This window comes from Pelophylax lessonae (assembly GCF_965119305.1).
Source record: "Pelophylax lessonae genome assembly, chromosome: 1".
In the NCBI taxonomy this organism is placed as follows: domain Eukaryota; kingdom Metazoa; phylum Chordata; class Amphibia; order Anura; family Ranidae; genus Pelophylax; species Pelophylax lessonae.
In genome coordinates this window covers 779,367,141-779,387,162 of record NC_138768.1, presented here as the reverse complement: position 1 = coordinate 779,387,162, position 20,022 = coordinate 779,367,141, and the positions used below count along the sequence as shown (strand labels likewise).

The following is a 20,022-nucleotide window of genomic DNA, read 5'->3' as shown; positions in this document are numbered from 1 at the left end:
TAAGTTGGTGGAACTGGCTATGGTATGACAGATTTACTGTAAGTAATGGGAATTGAGGGTATGTACATCTAAAATGGCCGCTATTCATTCTGATTGGTCACTGAGAAGAGGTTGCTCACTTCTGGTATAAATATCAGGTCTTCGTTTACCGGAAATTAGGTCCTTTATGATGCCCTGTAGGATGGTGAAACGCGATGACGCAAGTTCCAGTTCCGAGTCCTAACAACATCACTTCCTGTTGCCGTTGAACACATGCTAGATACAGCATTCCCGGAAGTTTCCTTGCATTTTAAAACACTAGTTTTTATCCTTGCAAGGGAAAGGTTGGTATACAGTATCACTGGTTTGAGAGGGGCACCCCTAAACTTCTTGCAGGACAACGGTGGACAACCCGAAGACAATGGGACTGATTAAAAGCCTCTTGGCTGCAGATTCCTTCATTGTCTGTTCTACTGTATAGTGTTGCACTCTTAGGATTATGAATTTATTGGAGTGCTCCAACACAGAACTTTGGGTACCAACACATGCCAACATTAGTTACCACCCTAATGAGGAGTGGAGTAGGGAGGGACAGAATTAGGTGCATGTGGGCATATTTACTTTTAGTGTGAGACATTGGGAAGAGGCTGATTGGTTATCCTTACTTATTTATATTTGTGTTGTTTTGCCTGACAGTGATATATAGTGTTGTATTTCTGTTAAAGGGTAACTCCACTTTTGTAGGAAAATAAATTAGCAAATAAAAAAAAAAACAATAGTATAGCATATACAAATGAGACACAAGTCATATTGTAATTACATTTTTATAAAAATTATATTTCCCTTTCAATCTGCAGTGTTGTCATTTTCTGTAAAATTATTATTATTATTATAATTATACAGGATTTATATAGTGCCAACAGTTTGTGCAGCACTTAACAACATAGGGGCAGACAGTACAGTTGCAATACAATTCAATACAGGAGTAATCAGAGAGCTTACAATCTAGAATGCAATGCAATATGGCTACCTGGAGGCGTTCTGTACACAGATGGTGTACAGAATGCACCCCAGATATGTTCATTCCCATTTCCCTGATTTTCCCAGAACTCTGCACTAAGATAGGAATTTGATTTTGAGCATCCCCTGCAAGGTGCAGCAGCTGATTGATAATTACAAAACCACTCCCATACAGTTTCACTGTGCACATGGACACAGACAAACAAACAGCTAATACTGAAGAATTACAAAATGTAAGAATCTCCAACAAAATTTGTAAAAATTCTTGCAATGTACATAGATCACTCAGGGGGAAATATTTATATCTCAACAAAAGTGGAGTTACATTTTAACTTGCTACAGTATTGTCCCATCACATTTCACATATTCAGATACTATTTCCTGCTGTGCCCATTAGCCTACTCATTGTACAGTATTTTGTTGTGTTAATTTACCATTTGATTTAGACATTTGTTAAAGCGGAGTTCCGGCCACAAAATCGACATAGTCGATTTTGGGCCATCCGCTTGCTCTAGCTCACCTGAAAAAGAAATGGGTAGTTAGAATTTTTTTTTTTTTTTTTTTTTACTTACCTTGTAATTGCAGAAAGAAAATACTCACCTCTCTTCCACTTCCCCCCTCGGCCGCACGGCCTGCGCCGTCACTTCCGCTTTGCAATGATTCCTGGGAGCTGAACGTCATCGCTCCCAGGAATCAATGCACCTGCACTGACCCCGACGTCAGTTTCGGTGCATGCGCCGTCATACCTTGCTAAACAGCTCCTGGGCATGCCCAGAAGCTGTGCAGGGATGACGCTGCGGCACCGGAAGTGACGGCGGGGCCGGTGCAGTGCATCGTGGGACTCAAGCGGACGGAAGAGGACGCGGATAAGGATCGCGCTGGCTTCAAGCTGCCCACACCTGAGATGGCAGCGCTGGAGAAGAAATTTTTAAAGTAAGTATTTCTTCTAAAAGGTAAGTGCGAACCGGGACGGATCAGAGGCTATCCATTGTGGAATGCACTAGCCCTGACTGTCCCGGGGGTATGTTCATTGAAAAAAATTTTTAGTGGCTGGAACTCCGCTTTAAAGCCTGCTGAGCTCCACAAAGTGTGTTGGTAAGTTTTGGGAGGATCACTGCAGAAGAGATAGAAACAGAAGAAACTAATTATCAGAGGATACTTCTGTGGTGAGCATTACATACACATGTATTGCTAGCCCTAAATAAAACCTATTGTTAGCAGTCAAGGCAGGCCTGACCCATAGGTTTGCACTGTGAAAGTTATCTTTAGACTGTAAGCTACAGGTATATGTAATACAAAGAATTTAGAATATCCATTGTTACTGATAAGGGTGCTTATGTTAAGCTGATAATAAGTGTATACATTATTATTATTATAAAGGATTTATATAACACCAACATTTTGCACAGTGCTTTATAATATACATACATTATATATTTGGGGATCAGTTTGATCCTCTGTTGAAAGGATCCTATGCAGATAAAATAAGGACATATAAGGATATCCAAAGAGAACTATATAGAAATGTCACCAATGGGACCTAACATCCTGTTACAAAGACACAACAAATTTATTTCCACTGCGAGCTGTGTCATCCTTAAGAAGATAGAGTTTTTTTTAGAATCATACTTACCTAGGTGGATGCAGCATCGGTCTGATGCAGCATCTGTCCCCCGCTGGCTCTAACGCTGATCGCTCGGTTCTCAGGGCTCCCTGAGCAGAGAGCTGGTGACTGTGAGTCACCACTGTCTGCTCTGCCCCCCTTGCTCACTGGAGCGCTGGGCTGTGGAGGGAGTGGGAGCGGCTGGCTCAGGCTCTCAGCGGCTTGCTGAGAGGCTGAGCCGGGTGCCAGTCCAGGCATGTGGGTGGATCCCAGAATGAACTGCACTCCTGTGATCCACAGGAGAAGTACAGCCAAACAAGCTTTGGCTGTACTTCTCATTTATTAAAGCAGAGTTCCACTCAACAGTGGAACTTCCGCTTTTAGTGGCCCCAACCCCCTCACATGCCACATTTGGCATGTCATTTTTTGGGAGGGATAGCGGGTACCTAGTTTTGACAGGTACCCGCTCCCACTTCCTCTCAGACCGCCTAGGCGGCTCGGGCCAAAATTCTCCTCTCCCCCTCCCTCCCTGCAATCTTCTGGGACATGTCACAGGTCCCAGAAGATTGCTTGGCCAGTCACGACACCCAGTGCGACTCGCACATGCACAGTGCGCACCCGAGCTGTGAAGCCGCAAGCTGTCACAGCCAGGTGCCCACAGTAGTGATGCTGATGCCGCGGGGAGTAGACAGAGAGAACCGTGGCTCCTCCAGGCCACATCGCTGGACCGTGGGACAAGTGAGTATGTGTTTAATAAAAGTCAGCAGCTACACTTTTGGTAGCTGCTGACTTTTAATAAACACAAAAGCCAGTGGAACTCCGCTTTAGATTAAGCTCTGAATGTCTATAACAACCATCCTGCTCCTATATAAGTAGGTTCTGCCTTTTTTGCATATAGCCACTACAAAGAGGCTGCATTATGGAAGAGTTTGATGCCATTTGCAGTAATGTTCTGAGACTTTGTTGCTTCTACAACCTATTTTTACCTTCATGACCAGAAAAGTCAAGTACACAGTTTCCCTCATATCTAAATTACATTTCCTTCACAGCATTTGCCAATTTGCAAATATGTGATGGATCATGGAGAAATGTCATCAATTTTGAAAGAATGCCCAAACATGCTTCAATTACAAGAAAGCTTTGACTGTGTCAATAATGACAAGTTATGGAGAGCCCTACAAAAGCTGGGGCCTGGGGGTGCTAACACATCACTGTATACCATCCAATACATGACTGTATACATCCAATACATGACTATGTGTGCACCATATGTGTACACTTATTAGTTCAAGATAGAGGACGGAGTGTGTCAAAGTTGTACTATTTGCCCTTTCCCCCTGCATGCTGAAATGATCACGAGGATGCTGGAGTGTGAAAAATCAGAAAAAGAAGTAAAGACTGGAGGAAGAAGCATCAAAAATGATTGATATGCTGAAGACATGAACTTCCTCCCAAAAACCAAAGAAGGCCAGAAACATCTGATCAATAGGATCAAAGAAATTGAGAAATCTGGCTTTTTCTTGAACATCAAAAAGACCAAGGTCATGATCACTGCAATAAATAGATATATCAAAATAGCAAATGACACTTTGGAGAATGAATTCATGCAGAATTTCACTTTCCTGGGATCGAAGATTGATCAAAGTAATGACTGTAGTCCAGGAATAAAGTGCCTTATTACACTGGATGGCACAGCAATGATGAGCATGAACTAAAACTTTGAAAGGCAACAATGTTAGCCTTGCAACCAAATGCAGGTTGATCTGTGCTAATGTGTTCCTGACAGCTACCTTCACTTGTGAAAGTTGGACCATGAAAACATTAGGCAGGAAGAAAATCCATGCATTGAGCTACGGTGCTAGGACAAGCTTGTGCGTTTTCCATGGACAGCAAAGGTGACAAACAAGAAAATCCTGGTGTGTAGATGACAAAATTGAGAAGCTAATTATAGTTGGATTGGTTATGGGCAAAAAGAAGACAGGCTGCCAAAGAACAAAATGGTTAGACGCCATTAAAGATTGCACCGGCCAGAATATAAAACAATCAAAAGAAGGAGTAGATTGGAAAATCTGGAGATATGACCCACAGAATCGCCAAGAGTCATACACAACTGAACACACACACACATTTAAAGTGTATTTATAACATATCAGGATAATTTACTTATATCACATGGCTTACAGTAAAACTGTTCTATTGTAGAACATATGTAAGCATCAGTAAAGGTGGAACGCCATATTGAAACAATTTAAACCCTATGTTTGAATTGTGTAGTTGAGTTATCCTATGGTCTTCCAAATGTGTCCATTTACGTAAGAGTTCAGGCCAGCACAGCCATTTTACTACAATAACAACAGTAAAGGCCCGTACACACGTAGCGATTGTGGGCCGTAAATATTCGGCCGCCGAACGATCGGCCGATTGTCGGCTTGTTAGTGTGATGCTTCCGACAACCGACTGCGACTTTTCGGCCGAACAGAATTGGGTGTGCAGGCTATAAAATTTTTGTTGGCCGTCACCAGAACGGCCGATTGTTTGCCAGTCAGTACAGAATTCGGCCGACTAACAGCAGATGAGCAAGACTGGGCATGCTCACAGAAGAAAAAACACACGGAAAGTTAACCATCACATGGCATCACTTCTGCACTCGGCTGTTGTTGGCCGACAAAATTAGTCTGCAGTCTTAAGGACTTTTCAACCGACAGGACAGCACCGGACAAAAGACGGCCAATCGTTCGGCCGACATTCAGTACGTGTGTACGGGGCTTAAGATTCACAGTTGGACAGAGACTTCTCAAAAATCTCCAGTAGGCTGGATTATTCTCCACTGGCTGCATCCAATGTACACAAATGTTCCTGTCACTCACTAATAATAACCACATTCTCAATATCATGTCTTTAGTGCAGTATGGGAATGAAGCAAAGAGTTTGAGTGATTTAGTCAAGAATTTTTCTTCCTTCAGGCATTTTACACTTTGTAACCAGTAATCAATATGTTACTAGTTATCTCCTGTATATGAATCTGAAAATGCACTCTTCTAGACATTACACAGTGAGCTCCCTCCCCATCTGACTGTCTGCTGCTTCTCCAATACTTGTGCTTCTTCATCATGGCTGATGTCCAATTCTGTGTGAGACAGATGTGAGCAGGGCGCAGTGTGGTGAACCGGTGGGGGAGAAATCAGAGTAGTGCAAAAGCATATTATAACTGTTCGGTTCCAGGTATGGAGAACTGCTGAGAAATTTTGGACAATGGCAACGCAGAGAGGAGCGAGAATGTGGCCTGGCTGGTCCACATCCAAGAGTAGTAAGTAGGTGTAATCCCTGTGCTGTCCTTACTCCTCCGGAACCTCTCCCTGAGGCTAAACAATCTACAAAGGGGGAACCTGTCATTGCACTATCCACTTTGGAAAAATGGGCGCCAACCCCGGGAGTCAGTGCCATAAAAAGGCACTGCCCTCACTAAAGATGGCTACAGGAATCAGTCTGAGTAGCAGCATCCAATCAGACAAGATGTTTCCCCACTGATGGCAGGAAGTTGCACAGGATGTAAGTTCCTCTCACCTTCCTTCCCCTCCTGTATTGCGGCTATGATCCAGTGGCACCTACAGATGGGAGGATGGACTGCACCTGCCTAAACAGAGACATTGACTAAACATCTCTTGCTGAACACCTATACACAGATCTTGCCATGAGGCTATTTTCACATGGGTGTTTGCTCACAATTCCTGTTGCTGTGTTTGACAGCTGTGAGTAGATAGTTGCAGCCACTGAGCTCATACACTGCAATGACAGGCTGTCCGCGGCCACAGCTATTCCTGGCTGTTTGCACAACATGTGATAGTCAGAACTTTTTTTTTTTTAGTTTTCGATAGAGTAGCGACGAGATAAAACCCCAATATTTTTTTCTACGTCTCAGGGATAAATAGAGAATGTGTTTTTAAACAAGAGGGGACACAGACAGCAATAAAAATGACAGGGGTTCCAAGCCTTCCCTATCAAAATCCAACCATAGGAAGATGGACCGCATTCCGAAGTGACAATCAAATGGACCAAAGATCAAGTGAGGATCAAACGGACTTTATTGAACAAAAATAATGTTTCATAGAACAGACATCAAGGACACATGAACAGGAGCAGTTGAACTAAATTCGGTTACTGATAACCCCTCATAACTTATGAGTAAGCAAATTTAGTTCATGAAACGTGTCAACTGCTCCTGTTCATGTGTCCTTGATGTCTGTACTATGAAACATTATTTTTGTTCAATAAAGTCCGTTTGATCTTCACTTCGGAGTGCGGTCCATCTTCCTGTGTTTGGATATTGCTGGGTTCGTGGACCGGACGTGCACCTGTGGTTTGAAGACTTCATTGCATGTACCTGAGCGGCAGAAGCTCTATGAGCCATTAGTGACTTTTCTTCCCTATCAAAAACAAACACAAAAAGGTTTGGCTATACTTTACTATTATTATACAGGATTTTTTTTAGCGCCAACAGTTTACGCAGCTCTTTACAATATAAAAAGGGAGATAGTGCAGTCACAATAAAATAAAACACAAGTGGGTTAAGAGGGCCCTGCTCCTAAGAGCTTACAATCTAATATGGTGGGGCAAGTGGTAGAAAAAGGTTATAACTGTGGGGGATGAGCTGATGGAAGTGATAAAAACTTAGTTGGACGCATGATAGTCTTCCCTGAAGAGGTGACTTTTCAGGGATCGTCTAAAGGCAGCTAGAGTATGGGAGAGGCTCTGGAGAAGTCCTGGAGATGAGCATGGGAGGAGGAGACAAGTGAGCTTGAGAGCAGGAGGTCTTGAGAGGGGTGCAGAGGACAGTTTGGGTGGTATTTGGAGACAAGATTGGTGATGTAGCTAAGGGCAGAGTTGCGAATGGCTTTGTATATTATTAGTATTTTTAATTTAATTTGCTGGGCATTCGGAAGCCAGTGTAGGGAATGGTGGAGAGGGGTAGCAGACACTGAGCAGTTGGTAAGGTAGATGAGTCTGGCAGCAGCATTCATGATAGACTGAAGAGAGATAATCTACGGAGAGGTAGGTCTATGAGAAGGGAGTTGCGATAGTCAAGGTGAGAGATGACAAGGGTGTGAATTAATAGCTTGGTGGTCTCATAAGTTAAAAAAGGTGTAAATTTTAGAAATGTTATGGAGGTGAAGTTTACAAGCTTTTGACAATGATTGGATTTGAAGCTGAAAGGACAAGCCAGAGTCTAGGATTACAACTAGTACCCTGATGTGAGTGAAGGGATTGATGGTTGCATTATAGATTTAGCTGGAAAAGTCATGGAGGGGGGCACGGGTACGTCATGGGGGGGGGGGCATAATATTAGTTCCGTTTTAGAGAGATTTCGTTTAGGGAAGTGGTGTGACAGAACCTCATGGGGCCTTGTGCTATATAAAGAAAAATCACCCTTAACCAGTAGAGAGTAAATGTTCCCTATCTGACACTACAAATTTGATTATTCTGTCTTTGTGTTTCTCCCTTGTCTTCTGCAAAAGTTTGATGGAGGAGAGAGCATACACTGTGCCTATAGCCACATTGAAGCAACATACTTTTATCCAAAACATGAATTAAGTTGTGAAAAATGTTATGATATTGTTCTATACACCCGCACCAAACAGGGCAATGGACTACAATTTCTTAACCGCTTGCTGCCCGCCCACTGTCAAATGACGGTGGAGCGGTGCAGCTCTCGTTCTGGGATGACATCATATGACGGTGCCCCTCTTGCGTGCCCACAGTGGCGCGTAGTGCAGCGACTGTGGCCTCGCCATGCCCGATCTTGGTTAAGAGCCAATGACGTGGCTCTTTACCCATGTAATCTGCTGTGTCCAGTCACAGCCAGTCACATGTAAATGAGGAAGTGCAGTTTATATCGGCTCTCCTCACCTCACACTGTGTGTGGCGAGGAGAGCCGATCAGTGGCTCCTCCTCAACGGGGAGTCTAGGACAGGTAATCAGAGCACTGACCATCAGTGCCCTGGTTACAGAAAAGTAAAAAAACAGTGCACATAAGTCACCCCAGCCAATGCCCATCAGTGCCTACAATCAGTGCCCAAAGTTCTGCCAGTCATGGCCCATCAGTGCCTGCTCATCTGTGTTGCCCATCAGTGTCCATCAGTGCCACCCGTCAGTTCTCGTCAGTGCCCATCAGTGCCGCCCATCAGTGCTGCCCATCAGTGCTGCCCATCAGTGCCTGTCACTGCCGCCCGTCAGTGCCGCGTGTCAGTGCCCATCAGTGCCACCACTCAGTGCCCATCAGTGCCGCATTTCAGTGCACATCAGTGCCGTCTATCAGTGCTCATCAGTGCCGCCGATCAGTGCCACCTATCAGTGCCCATCAGTGCATGATAATAGTACCTCCTCACCAGTGCCACCTCATCAGTACACATAAGTGCCACCTCATCAGTGCCTATCAGTGCAGCCTATCAGTGCCCATCAGTGCTGCCTCATCAGCGCACATTAGTGAAGGAGAAAAATTACTTATTTTCAAAATTTACTGAGAGAAAATAATAAAAACTTTTTTTTCCCAACATTTTCTGTCTTTTTTCTTTTTTTTTTTTTTGTAAGAAATAATAATAATAAAAAAAAAAAAAAAACAGCGGTGATTAAATATCACCAAAAGAAAGCTCTATTTGTGTGAAAAAAAATGCAAAAAAAATTTCATATGGATACAGTGCAGCATGACTGCGCAATTGTCACTCAAAGTGTGACAGCGCTGAAAGATGAAAATTGGCCTGGGCAGGAAGGGGGTGAAAGGGCCCTGTATTGAAGTGGTTAAATTTGTATCCTGGCATTAAAAGTTTTCTTCAAAGACATACAATTGTGTATCCCTTATATCAGACGAAATTTCTTGGATATTACAAAAAATGAAAATACATATTTTACAATTAGCAGTTTTTCACAATAAATGTGAAGTTATATATCCCAATAATTTGCTCTCTGGGTGTACCGTATAGCGTCTACTATACAAACCAAGTGAAACAGTGCCATCTAGTGGCCAAAGACAGGCAAAATGAAAAGCGAAAAGAAGAAAAGTTGTGCTAAATTGAGTTAAAAGCAAAACCCAGTTTACAATTTAAGGCATAGGATAGCACAGTTGTGTATGGAGGAGTCAAGTAGCATAGGCTGGTGGAAAAATAACAACAATTCTAAGATTGCCTTTGTTTGATATTGTTTTCCAGCAGTATCTGTTATCTATTGGCATCTAATAAACTTGTATATGTAGTGAAAAGGGAATGTAGAGTGATATAGGTAACACATTACATATAAATATTTTATATTTATATTTTCAGCCAGCAGGCAAAGTGCCAAGCTCCTTTTTTAAAATGTTACTTGTTTATTCTTCTATGTTAAATCTTAGCTGCTCTGTCGAAAAAAAAAGCCTGTTCACAGTTCTCAATAGTTTAAGCTAAGAATAAACTAAACCACTGATTAAAGCGGTATTAAGTTCAAAACCAAAAATGTTATATAATGCAGCTTACCAGTCATTAGACGTGGTGGCTGCACTCATTTTTTTTTTTCCCCTTTTGTTTTCACCTGTTGATCTGGCCAGTAACCCACCTTCTGTATTAGACTGTCCCCATTCTGGATGAAGGAGCACAGGGGGAACAGCAGAAAACAATATTGTCCGTCTTGGGGGGAGGGGAGTGTTGGATGTACTAGCAGATTTAAATACACTAACAAATTGAAGCCAAGCGCCTGCTCACACTTTATAATAAGTTACAGAAACCATTTTTTTGCTTTTAGGATGAAGATTTTAAATAAGAATAAATAAAGAAGAAGAGTAAAGAAGAAGAAGAAATAAAAGCTGGCCATTGGAGGCACTCATGCCAGTGTTAAATGGTTTTTCCCATACCTGAAAAAAGATACATTTGGTATAGAGAATGTTCTTTTGAAAAACAACAGACGTACTGGCTGGATCACCAGAGGAAAAAAGAAGAACATCTAAAAAAAATTAATAAAAAATAAAAAATGAATGCAGCCATCACATCGAATGATTGGTAAGCTGTAATATAATAAATGTTTGCTTTTAGGTTTAATGGTACTTTATGACTGAAATTATTCTCTCTGCCATCCTGCCCTGTTCAGATAGGGACCTATGCAGTTCCAATTACAGAGAAGCAGTATAATTTCCAAACAACTTCTTCTGCACTGAATTTCTAACACACCTATAATGCTATGTGACACCAGTATTTTAGGTTTTATTTATTTGTCCAACAACTGGATCACAAAGTTTTAGAGACTCAAGGACTGAACTACATGATAGATGGCCCCCAACCTAATAAGAAGTAGTTCTAGCCTTTACTTCCTATAGTCAGGATTACAACGATTCTCCTTTTCAAAGTTGCCTAAGTCATGATAGCACCAGAGCTTAAAGTTATTGTAAACCTCAGACATGAAATATGAACAAAGCATATTCCTTCTTAAGTGAGAATTTGTCTCAATTAAGAGCAGAAAAAAAAAATGGTGAATATGGCTTAGAGCTAGTGAAAACCCAAAATTCAGTATCTCAGAAAATTAGAATAGTAAAAAGGACCTATAAAAAAAAAATAAATAATACAGAAACGTTTGCTTACTGAAAAGTATGTCCATGTACAGTATAGTATGCGGTCAATACTTGGTCGGGGCTCCTTTTGCACGAATTACTGCATCAATGCAGCGTGGCATGGAGGCGATCATCCTGTGGCACTGCTGAGGTGTTATGGAAGCCCATGTTGTTTTGATAGCGGCCTTCAGCTTGTCTGCCTTGTTGGGTCTTGTGTCTCTCATCTTCCTCTTCACAATACCCCACAGATTCTCTATGGGGTTTAGGTCAGGCGAGTTTGCTGACCAATCAAGCACAGTGATACATGATCATTAAACCAGTTATTGGTAGTTTTGGCAGTGTGGGCAGATGCCAAGTCCTGCTGGAAAATGAAATCAGCATCTCCATAAAGCTGGTCAGCAGAGGGAAGCATGAAGTGCTCTAGAATTTCCTGGTAGAGAGCTGCTCTGACTTTCGACTTAATAAAACACAGTGGGCCAACACCAGCAGATGACATGGCTCCCCAAATCATCACTGACTGTGGAAACTTCACACTGGACCTCATGCAACTTGGATTCTGTACCTCTCCACTCTTCCTCCAAACTCTGGGAGCCTGAATTCCAAATGAAATGCAACATTTTCTACAGTCTGTGATGATTTGAGAAGCCATGTCATCTGCTGTTGTTGGTCCACTGGGTTTTATCAGTCCAAAGTCAGCTCAGCCCTCTACCAGGAAATTCTAGAGCAATTCATGCTTCCTTCTTCTGACCAGCTTTATGGAGATGCTGATTTCATTTTCCTGCAGGACTTGGCACCTGACCACACTGCCAAAAATACCAATACCTGGTTTAATGTTCATGGTAACACTGTGCTTGACTGGCCAGCAAACTGGTGTAGCACCCTACCGGTTGGTGCTAGGTAAATATATAGTGGGCCTTGTCTGCTTAACAGCATGGCCATGATTTCTTTTGGTTAGGGTGTCATGGCTTCTCATAGGGCAGTGTGGGAAGCCCAATCAGGGGACACATTCAAGCTTGTAACTACCCCAGAAGGCAGATTATGCTGCAATGGATTCTGGGAGTGGGTCTAAGTTTGGGGGAAGCACATGACCCGGTGTCTTTGGCGGGAGCAGAGTCCCAGGAGAGAGAGAACAGCTGTCTCTCCTCCTGTCTGAGGAAGAGGATGTCTCGGGGTGTCGCTCGGGAATCCAGAGAGTGCTAAGTTGAGCTGCGGGAGTCCTGGAACCAGCGGAGAGTGAGAGGGGTCCAGTCCCAGGAAAGCCTACACAGGTCGTGAGTACTGAGGATTGCCCCTGGGGTTCTGCCTGGAGAGTTAGAGGGGACCACTCCGGAACAGGTTCTGGGATCCAGTGTCAGCTAGCTGTAAAGGGGGTACCTAGGTTGAGGACCCTTAAGTGTAAAGGGGGTACATAGTCAGTGGACTCTGAAGAGCTAAAAGTGTAAAGGGGGCGCCTGCGGTTTGGGCCCTGAATTGTGCAGAGTACCAGTTGAGAGTTGCAGCTATACAGTAATTCACAGCAAGCCACCTCAAGCCAGTGCCAGGCTGGAGAGAGCAGTCAGTGACTTTGCAGTGCAGCAGTGTCAGTAGTTCTATGCTCCACAGTCCTGAGTCTTCTGGACCTAGAGTCAAGGGTTCAGCACTTCTTTCAAGTTACAGTGTGTTCTAAGCGTCAGTGAGCGCTGGCTAGCTTTGGCTGGCGTCAAGGCTGCGTTAACTGACATTTTCTGGATAAAGTCCCGAATTGTATTTAGTTAAGCCTAAAGGAGTATCCCACTCATTCCCTTCTCCCATCCCCGTTATTTACAATAAAACCACAAAAACCCCCAAGATGCCGGAGTTGTCAATGTCTCAGTTCTCATACTCCGCAGCTCACATGGGCTGGAGAGGTAACCGGTAACAATGGCAGACCCACATCAGGCCACAGGCCTGGAAAACCTGCTGCACTCGCCTGACCTAAACCCTATAGAGAATCTGTGGGGTATTGGAGGAAGAGGAAGATGAGAAACACCAGACCCAACTATGCAGATGAGCTGAAAGCAAAGCAAACCTGGGTTTCCATAACACATTAGCAGTGCCACAGGCAGGTCGCCCCCATGTCACGCCGCATTTATGCAGTAATTAATGCAAAAGGAGCCCTGACCAAGTATTGAGTTGCAGTATTGGCCAGTAAACAAAGAACTGAAACCAGAAGTGCTGAAATCCTTGTTGCTCCAGCTTCATTCATCACAGAGCTTCGGGAGAAATAAATGTTCCTTTCTGTCCTCTGTAGCCAGAGTGACAGAGTGTATAGGTGGAATGGGAGAGCCCAGGAACGGCCGTAGGTGGCGGCAGGAGGCGGGAATTCCCTTCTCAGGACTGTAATACTAATCAAGTGGCTGTAGAGTCTCTTTGATCACTTTTACATGAAAGCCTATTGCCAGCTGCAAATTTTGATACCAGGGTCATGGCTGCAGCTGCAGCTTGATCCTGGTTTAACGACTTCCACCAGCTTAGACCCGGGGACATATGTTACTAAACCGCGACACCAACGCCGGTGACGCACACACAGAAGACGCTGCAGCTCAGCTTACGGTCCAGCCCTCGGCTTCACCTTTTTACATCACTTCCACATCCTGCCGGTCAGGACAGTACTACGATCGGCATCACATGACCTGGAAGGCGGCCCTCTGCAAACTGTGACCCCCTGGAGACCTCATGTGTCTGTTTCCACATTCTTTATGTGAGTTTTTATTGTGTCCTTTACTATTAAATTATTCATAGTTTATACTCTTTGTTTTCTTGCATGTTTGGAGATTGCTTCTGCTCCCCTCCAGGCTGGCCCTGAGTCCAGAAACTGTGCCGCATTCTTCTCATGAACGGAACTGGTGGTCTTCAAAACCGCTCTATGGACACTGCATTGATCCAAACGCATTCACTGCCACCACCTATTCTTTGTTCCCTTATATAAACAAGGCAGATTGCCATTCTGTCAGTAGGCTAGGCAGGGATCCTGTGTTCCTGCAAACCAGGGACCCGGATCTATGCCTTCATACAGTCGAAGCACCTCCCACACTACACAAAATCACTAGCTAGGCACACAGTTAACCCTTTGATTGCCCATGATGGTAACCCCATACCAGCCAGTGTCATTAGTACAGTGATAGGCACCACTGAAGGGCACTGAAAGGCAGCACTGATGAGGAGGCACTGTTTGGCAGCACTGATGAGGAGGCACTGAAAGGCAGCACTGATGAGGAGGCACTGAAAGGCAGCACTGGTTGGCACTGTTGGGGATGCACTGATAATCAAGACACTGATGATCAGTACCCTGATAATCAGTGTAGATGTCCCCTTTGACACTGGCCGGTACCTGGCTCTCTCCTCTCCTCAGCAGCATGTCAGCATGAGGAAAGGAATGCTGATAACCAGCAAGTGTGTTTACATCATAATCAGCTGTGATTGGACACAGCTGATCACATGCATAGTTGCCAACATTCTCAAAAACTTTTTTGTGTAGGCGGAGTATTATTTTAAATAGGGGTGGGGCATTTTTTGCAGGCGTGGTCTTGTGGGGCTCAAAAATATGGTGTGGGGGAAATGGGTGTGGTTTCAATTATGCTAAATAATGGGCATGGCTTTAAGGGGTGTGGTTAAATAGAGTTTGAGATGCCTTACATCGTGGAGGATGTGGTAATTAATATATTGGGAAAGAAAAACGAGAAAGAGGGATAGAGGGAGAGAGAAAGAAAGAAAGAAAGAAAGAAAGAAAGAAAGAAAGAAAGAAAGAAAGAAAGAAAGAAAGAAAGAAAGAAAGAAAGAAAGAAAGAAAGAAAGAAAGAAAGAAAGAAAGAAAGAAAGATGGAGGGAGGGATAGTAAGGGAGGGAGAGAGAAAGAAAGAAGGAAAGAAAGAAAGATGGAAGGAGGGATAGTAAGGGAGGGAGAGAGAAAGAAAGAAAGAGGTACGGAGAAAGAGGGATGGAGGGAAAGAAAAAGAATGAAAGAAAGAGAGAAAGATGGATGAACAGTAAGAGAGGGAGAGAGAAAGAAAGAAGGAAAGAAAGAGGTACAGAGGAAGAGAGAAAGAGGGATGGAGGGAAAGAAAGAAAGAGAAAAGGAAAGACAGAGTGACGGCGGAGCAGTGTGACATTTGTTATGGGGAATCAGACACTCTAGCCAAGTCCGCCCCTGCTCGGGACAAAACCTATTTTCTGGGATTCTGGCTGGGACAGCCTCAGACCAGTACATGGGTCTAAATTCCATGAATGTCCAGGCCAAATTGTGACTGTTGGCAACTATGCACCTGGTAACAAGCTGTTATGATTGGCTCTTTACCCCCATCTACGATCAGCTGTGTCCGAAAGACACAGCGATCACAGAGTGAGTTGGATGCGTGGTTCTGGGATGTCAATAGACACCCTCACAGAGCTGGACGACCGCGCTGTAGCTGTTAGTTGGCTATAGTGTGTTCATCCGGGGGGGCAGCGCCACCCTCCTGGAAAATGCCTCCCAGACAGGCACCTTGTTTGCCACACAGTGGATAAGCTCCTGCCTCCATTAACCCCTTCAGTTCACAGTGACAGGATACAGCACTGCTACTCCCTTAGACATACCCAGTGGCGGCTGGTGCTCCATGGGCCGGGGGGGGTGGCAGACCGGACCACACCAGGCCACATACCACCCCCCCCCCCCTCCCCAGACCACAGGGAGACAGGGGAGACAGGAGAGGACAGACAGGACCCCCCGCTCACTCACCCTACCTGGATGCAGCAGCAGGCGGCCGCAGCTTCGGCTTCTTACCAGTCTTTCTGAGTCTCCTCCCTCCTCCTCCATGCCCAATGGCATGGCTTCTCCTTTCGGCCAATCGGAAAACGGGTCTCAATACCCACTTCCTGATTGGCCAGGAGGAGGATCCGTGTGACAATAGCGAATTTTCATTCGCTATTGTCACACAACTAGTTGGGCTCGGGGCGCTCTGCACTGCCTCTGGCTGTAATCACATGGCTAAAAAAAAAAAAAAAAAAAAAAAAAAAAAGCCCCATTGAACTCCATGCGTCCGGCGCTCCGTATGTAGATTAGGGGGCCGGACGCATGGATAGGGGGGGGGGGGGCGGCGCCCCTGCGCCCCGTATGACCAACCGCCCCTGGACATACCCCCTCCTCCTCATCAGACTCTGTGCTACAGTAACATGTACACAGTGGTGGTGTTTGGGGGGGGGGGGGTTATTTACTGGAGAGTGAAAAATCTGGTGCAACTCTGCATAGAAGCCAATCAGCTTCCAGATTTTATTGTCATGTATTAATTGAACAAGCTGAAGTTAGAAGCTGATTGGCTACCTTACACAGCTGCACCAGATTCCACACTCTCCAGTCTTAGTCAGAGGCGTAACTAGGGTCTCCAGCGCCCTTGGCGAGGAGCTGTATCGGCCCCCCCCCCCCCCCCCCCCCCGGGGAAAGAGAGAGCGTTTGACAGAGAGAGAAAGAGGGGGAGGGTTTGACAGGTATACAGAGTAAAGGAGGTATACAGAGTATAGGAGGTATACAGAGTATAGGAGGTATACAGAGTAAAGGAGGTATACAGAGTATAGGAGGTATACAGAGTATAGGAGGTATACAGAGTATAGGAGGTATACAGAGTATAGGAGGTATACAGAGTATAGGAGGTATACAGAGGAGGGGTGGGATGCTGCACACAGATGGCATAAGGGAGGCACGGGTGCAGCACTGCAATGAATGTGTCAGTGTCCAGGATTGTATGTGGGTGGGAATGTGTTGGGGTAATTCCTCATATAGTAATGTACAGCCCTTACACTCCATGCACACTGTACACCGTGTAAATGAAGCCTAACCCATGTTATGTGAATGCAGAAATGTGAAAGGGCCCTCATAGATGTACACAGTGTGGGAAAGAGTTCATACCATGCCATGAACATTAACCCCTTCATCCTCCCACTGTATGTGACCTATACATTAACCCCTTCCGAACCCGGAAGAGACGCTGAGGGATCATGTCAGCTCCCACAGCGGTGTCCGTGTCAGGGCTTCGTTCTAAGGTAATCCATAATGAGCTAGTATGTGATGCATACTAGCTCATTATGCCTTTGTCTTGCAGGGTTTTATTTATTTTTTTTTTTTTTAGGTTTACAACTGCTTTAACGCAATGCTCGGTAACGCATGGGCATTAACGCAACAAAGCGAACGCTCTCCTGAAAGTTCTCAGGTATGACCAGGTCTATCTATCAATTTCCAGGTAATGCCTGTCAGCAGTAGAACATTTTATTGTCACTATCAGTTAAGGAGAATACAGCATGTGAAGTACATAGGTGGACTCAGGGCACATTGTGATATGAATGAAAAGTCTCACTCGTCACGTGACCATAACGCGGGCGGGCAGCGCAGAGAGGCAGACAGGGCATGCGCGCTGTGTACAGAGGATTAAGAGGAAGAGTACGGGAGCGAGCACGCAAGGACGCACTGAGGTAGAGACAAACGAATGCCTGTACGTCGCCGTCTTACTTCGGCCAGTGGTGTCGGCAGCGTCCTGTTGTTATGGCAACACGCCGCTGCCGTCCGCTCGGGTAACATGAACGGCTGCGGTGACCGGCTCTAGGGAGATCAGACAGCGCTGGGGATCGGCAGGTCAGTGTGTGCTGATGGACGAGGTACAGGTTAGAGTGCTCCCTGGTCTTGGATGAGGGTAGAAGGGTCCCCATATTCCTGCTAGGTGCCATGTACAATGCTGACTAATACAGTGACTATATTTTTATACATAGCAACATCACAGTGCATCAGAGTATGCTTGGGGCTTAGAGCTGCATATATTATCGTTTTGTGACATTTAAATAAAGTTAAAAAAATAAACAGTGCGATGCATCGCACCATCCTTTACTACACACATGCATTAAAGGAGAAGTATGGCCGATGCTGTTTTGGCTATATTTTTCCTGTAGGCCTTAGGAGCCTCAATTCCCCCTGCAGCCTGGCCCCTGTTATTTACCAGTCGCTTCCTTTTCTGAATGAGCACAGTGAGTGATTGGTATAGAATAGATCCCTCACTTTGTTCATTCATAACTGAAAAGTAATAAAACGGAAGTCATTCAGTACAGGCGGCAGAGAAAGGGCATGGAGGATCTCTGTCCTCAGCCTTTTTCTCTGATATTTCACCAAAGCCCCCAGTGGGGCTACTAAAATAATTGTAAATAAAAAATACTGTAAAAAAAAAAAAAAAAAAAAAACACTGACACTGCCCTACTGACACCGTCCAAGTACATTTTACATTTTAAAATGTTTGTTTACATTTATAAGTGTGTGTCTGTGTATATGTGTGTATATATATATACACACACACACACACAAACAAACACGGACAAGCATGTGTGTTTGAGCTTTGGGGGTGCACACCCTAATGCAATAGTCTGAGCACACCAATGCTTAGGAGTGCTCTTAGCTTGGCTCTCCTGTGACCCACAATCGGCGGTCAGCTAATGTCCGCTGGCGGCTGACATCATAGAGCCAATCCAGGCTCTGCAGGGATCCCGGCAATAATGTCTTGATCTGCCCAGATGCAGTTGGCTCAGCCTCTCGGCGCACCACTGGTAACCTGAACATGCTGCTCCCGCCCCCTCCACAGCTTGGCATTCCAGTGAGCACTGGAGGGGCAGAGCAGAGAGCCATTGACTGACAGTCACCACTCTCTGCTCAGTGAAGACCAAGAACTGAGTGATCAGCAGTCGTGTGATTGCCCTGTTCTCTGTCTTAGAGCTGGCAGAGTAAAGATCCATGGTACAGCCATCTAGGTGAGTATCAATGCTTATTTATTTTTTTACTCCCATACTTCTCTTTTAAACCCCATGTGGGTTAGTGTGAGCGAGTCCCATGGGTGCTATTTGGCTTGGTAAATATAGGGTGCCAAAAGTGTGGCCCCCAACCTGTCCCCAGAGCCATACCATTGCTTCATTTTTGTAAATGTGTTATTATTGATTAGGATAGAAATAATGTTATTGGAGGAGTTCTCTCCCCCCTCTATTTCCCTGGGTGACAGAAGGCTCCATTCCTAATGACGTACACCAGGAGAAATGTCTTTATTTTAGGCACGTGACTGTCATTTGCTAATCTCAGTGGACTTTTTTTTTTTTTTTTATAGGTACCATGTCACTTGAGCAACAGTCACTCCCACATTAACAGGACCAGTTAGATGTCACTCCCTCGGCAGCAATCTGGCCCAGTGAGAGAGGGATTCCGTTCAGGTAAGTGGACGCCTCTCCTTGGCAATGTCACCAGTAGGGATGAGTTTTTGCTGGGACTAAACTCAGAAGAAAGCTGTCCTTAACATCAACTGCCGCCAGGCCATTTGGCCATATAAGGTCAATGATGTCATGAGCATCTCTGTCCCCTTTGTGTACACACAGTTGTTGGATGAGGAATGAGGGTGTCCTGGCCACAGTTAAAAGCTTAAAGTGATTATACATTTATTTTTTTTTAAACAATAAACATGTTATACATATCAGCTCTGCACAATGGTTTTGCACAGAGCAGCCCCTATCCTCCTCTTCTAAGGTCCCCCGCTGGTGCTCCTGATTCCTCCCCCTTCTCAGTGCCACCATAGCAAGCCGCCTTCTATGACCTTGCCCATGCGAGCTCAATCCCACACCATGCTCTGTGTGTCCATAAACACAGGCAGCACAGCTAGGCCTCTCAACCCCCCCTCCCCCCCCCCCGCCCTCTGCTCCCCATTAAAACCACTTTAAGTGCTAAACTCTACAATACTTCCCTCTCTCCAAAAGCCCCACACCTGTGCCATCATCCTCTACCTGGCTTCATGGAGGTGACTGGCTCCAGCAATCTCTATTGGCTGGCGCAGGATGATGTCACTTCTGCACA

At 44.9% G+C, this 20,022-nt stretch overlaps 1 protein-coding gene across 1 annotated transcript in view; it reads left to right on the top strand.

The window, feature by feature from the left end:
• Positions 1-17,662: 17,662 nt before the first annotated feature.
• The window catches only part of PACRGL (parkin coregulated like), a 55,513-nt gene continuing 53,153 nt past the window's right edge, over positions 17,663-20,022 (top strand). The window contains exons 1-2 of the mRNA XM_082243311.1: positions 17,663-17,781; positions 19,286-19,388. Of these exons, the coding sequence (XP_082099437.1) occupies positions 19,337-19,388 (52 nt within the window). The 5' untranslated portion in view covers positions 17,663-17,781; positions 19,286-19,336. The remainder of the gene's footprint in view (positions 17,782-19,285; positions 19,389-20,022) is intronic.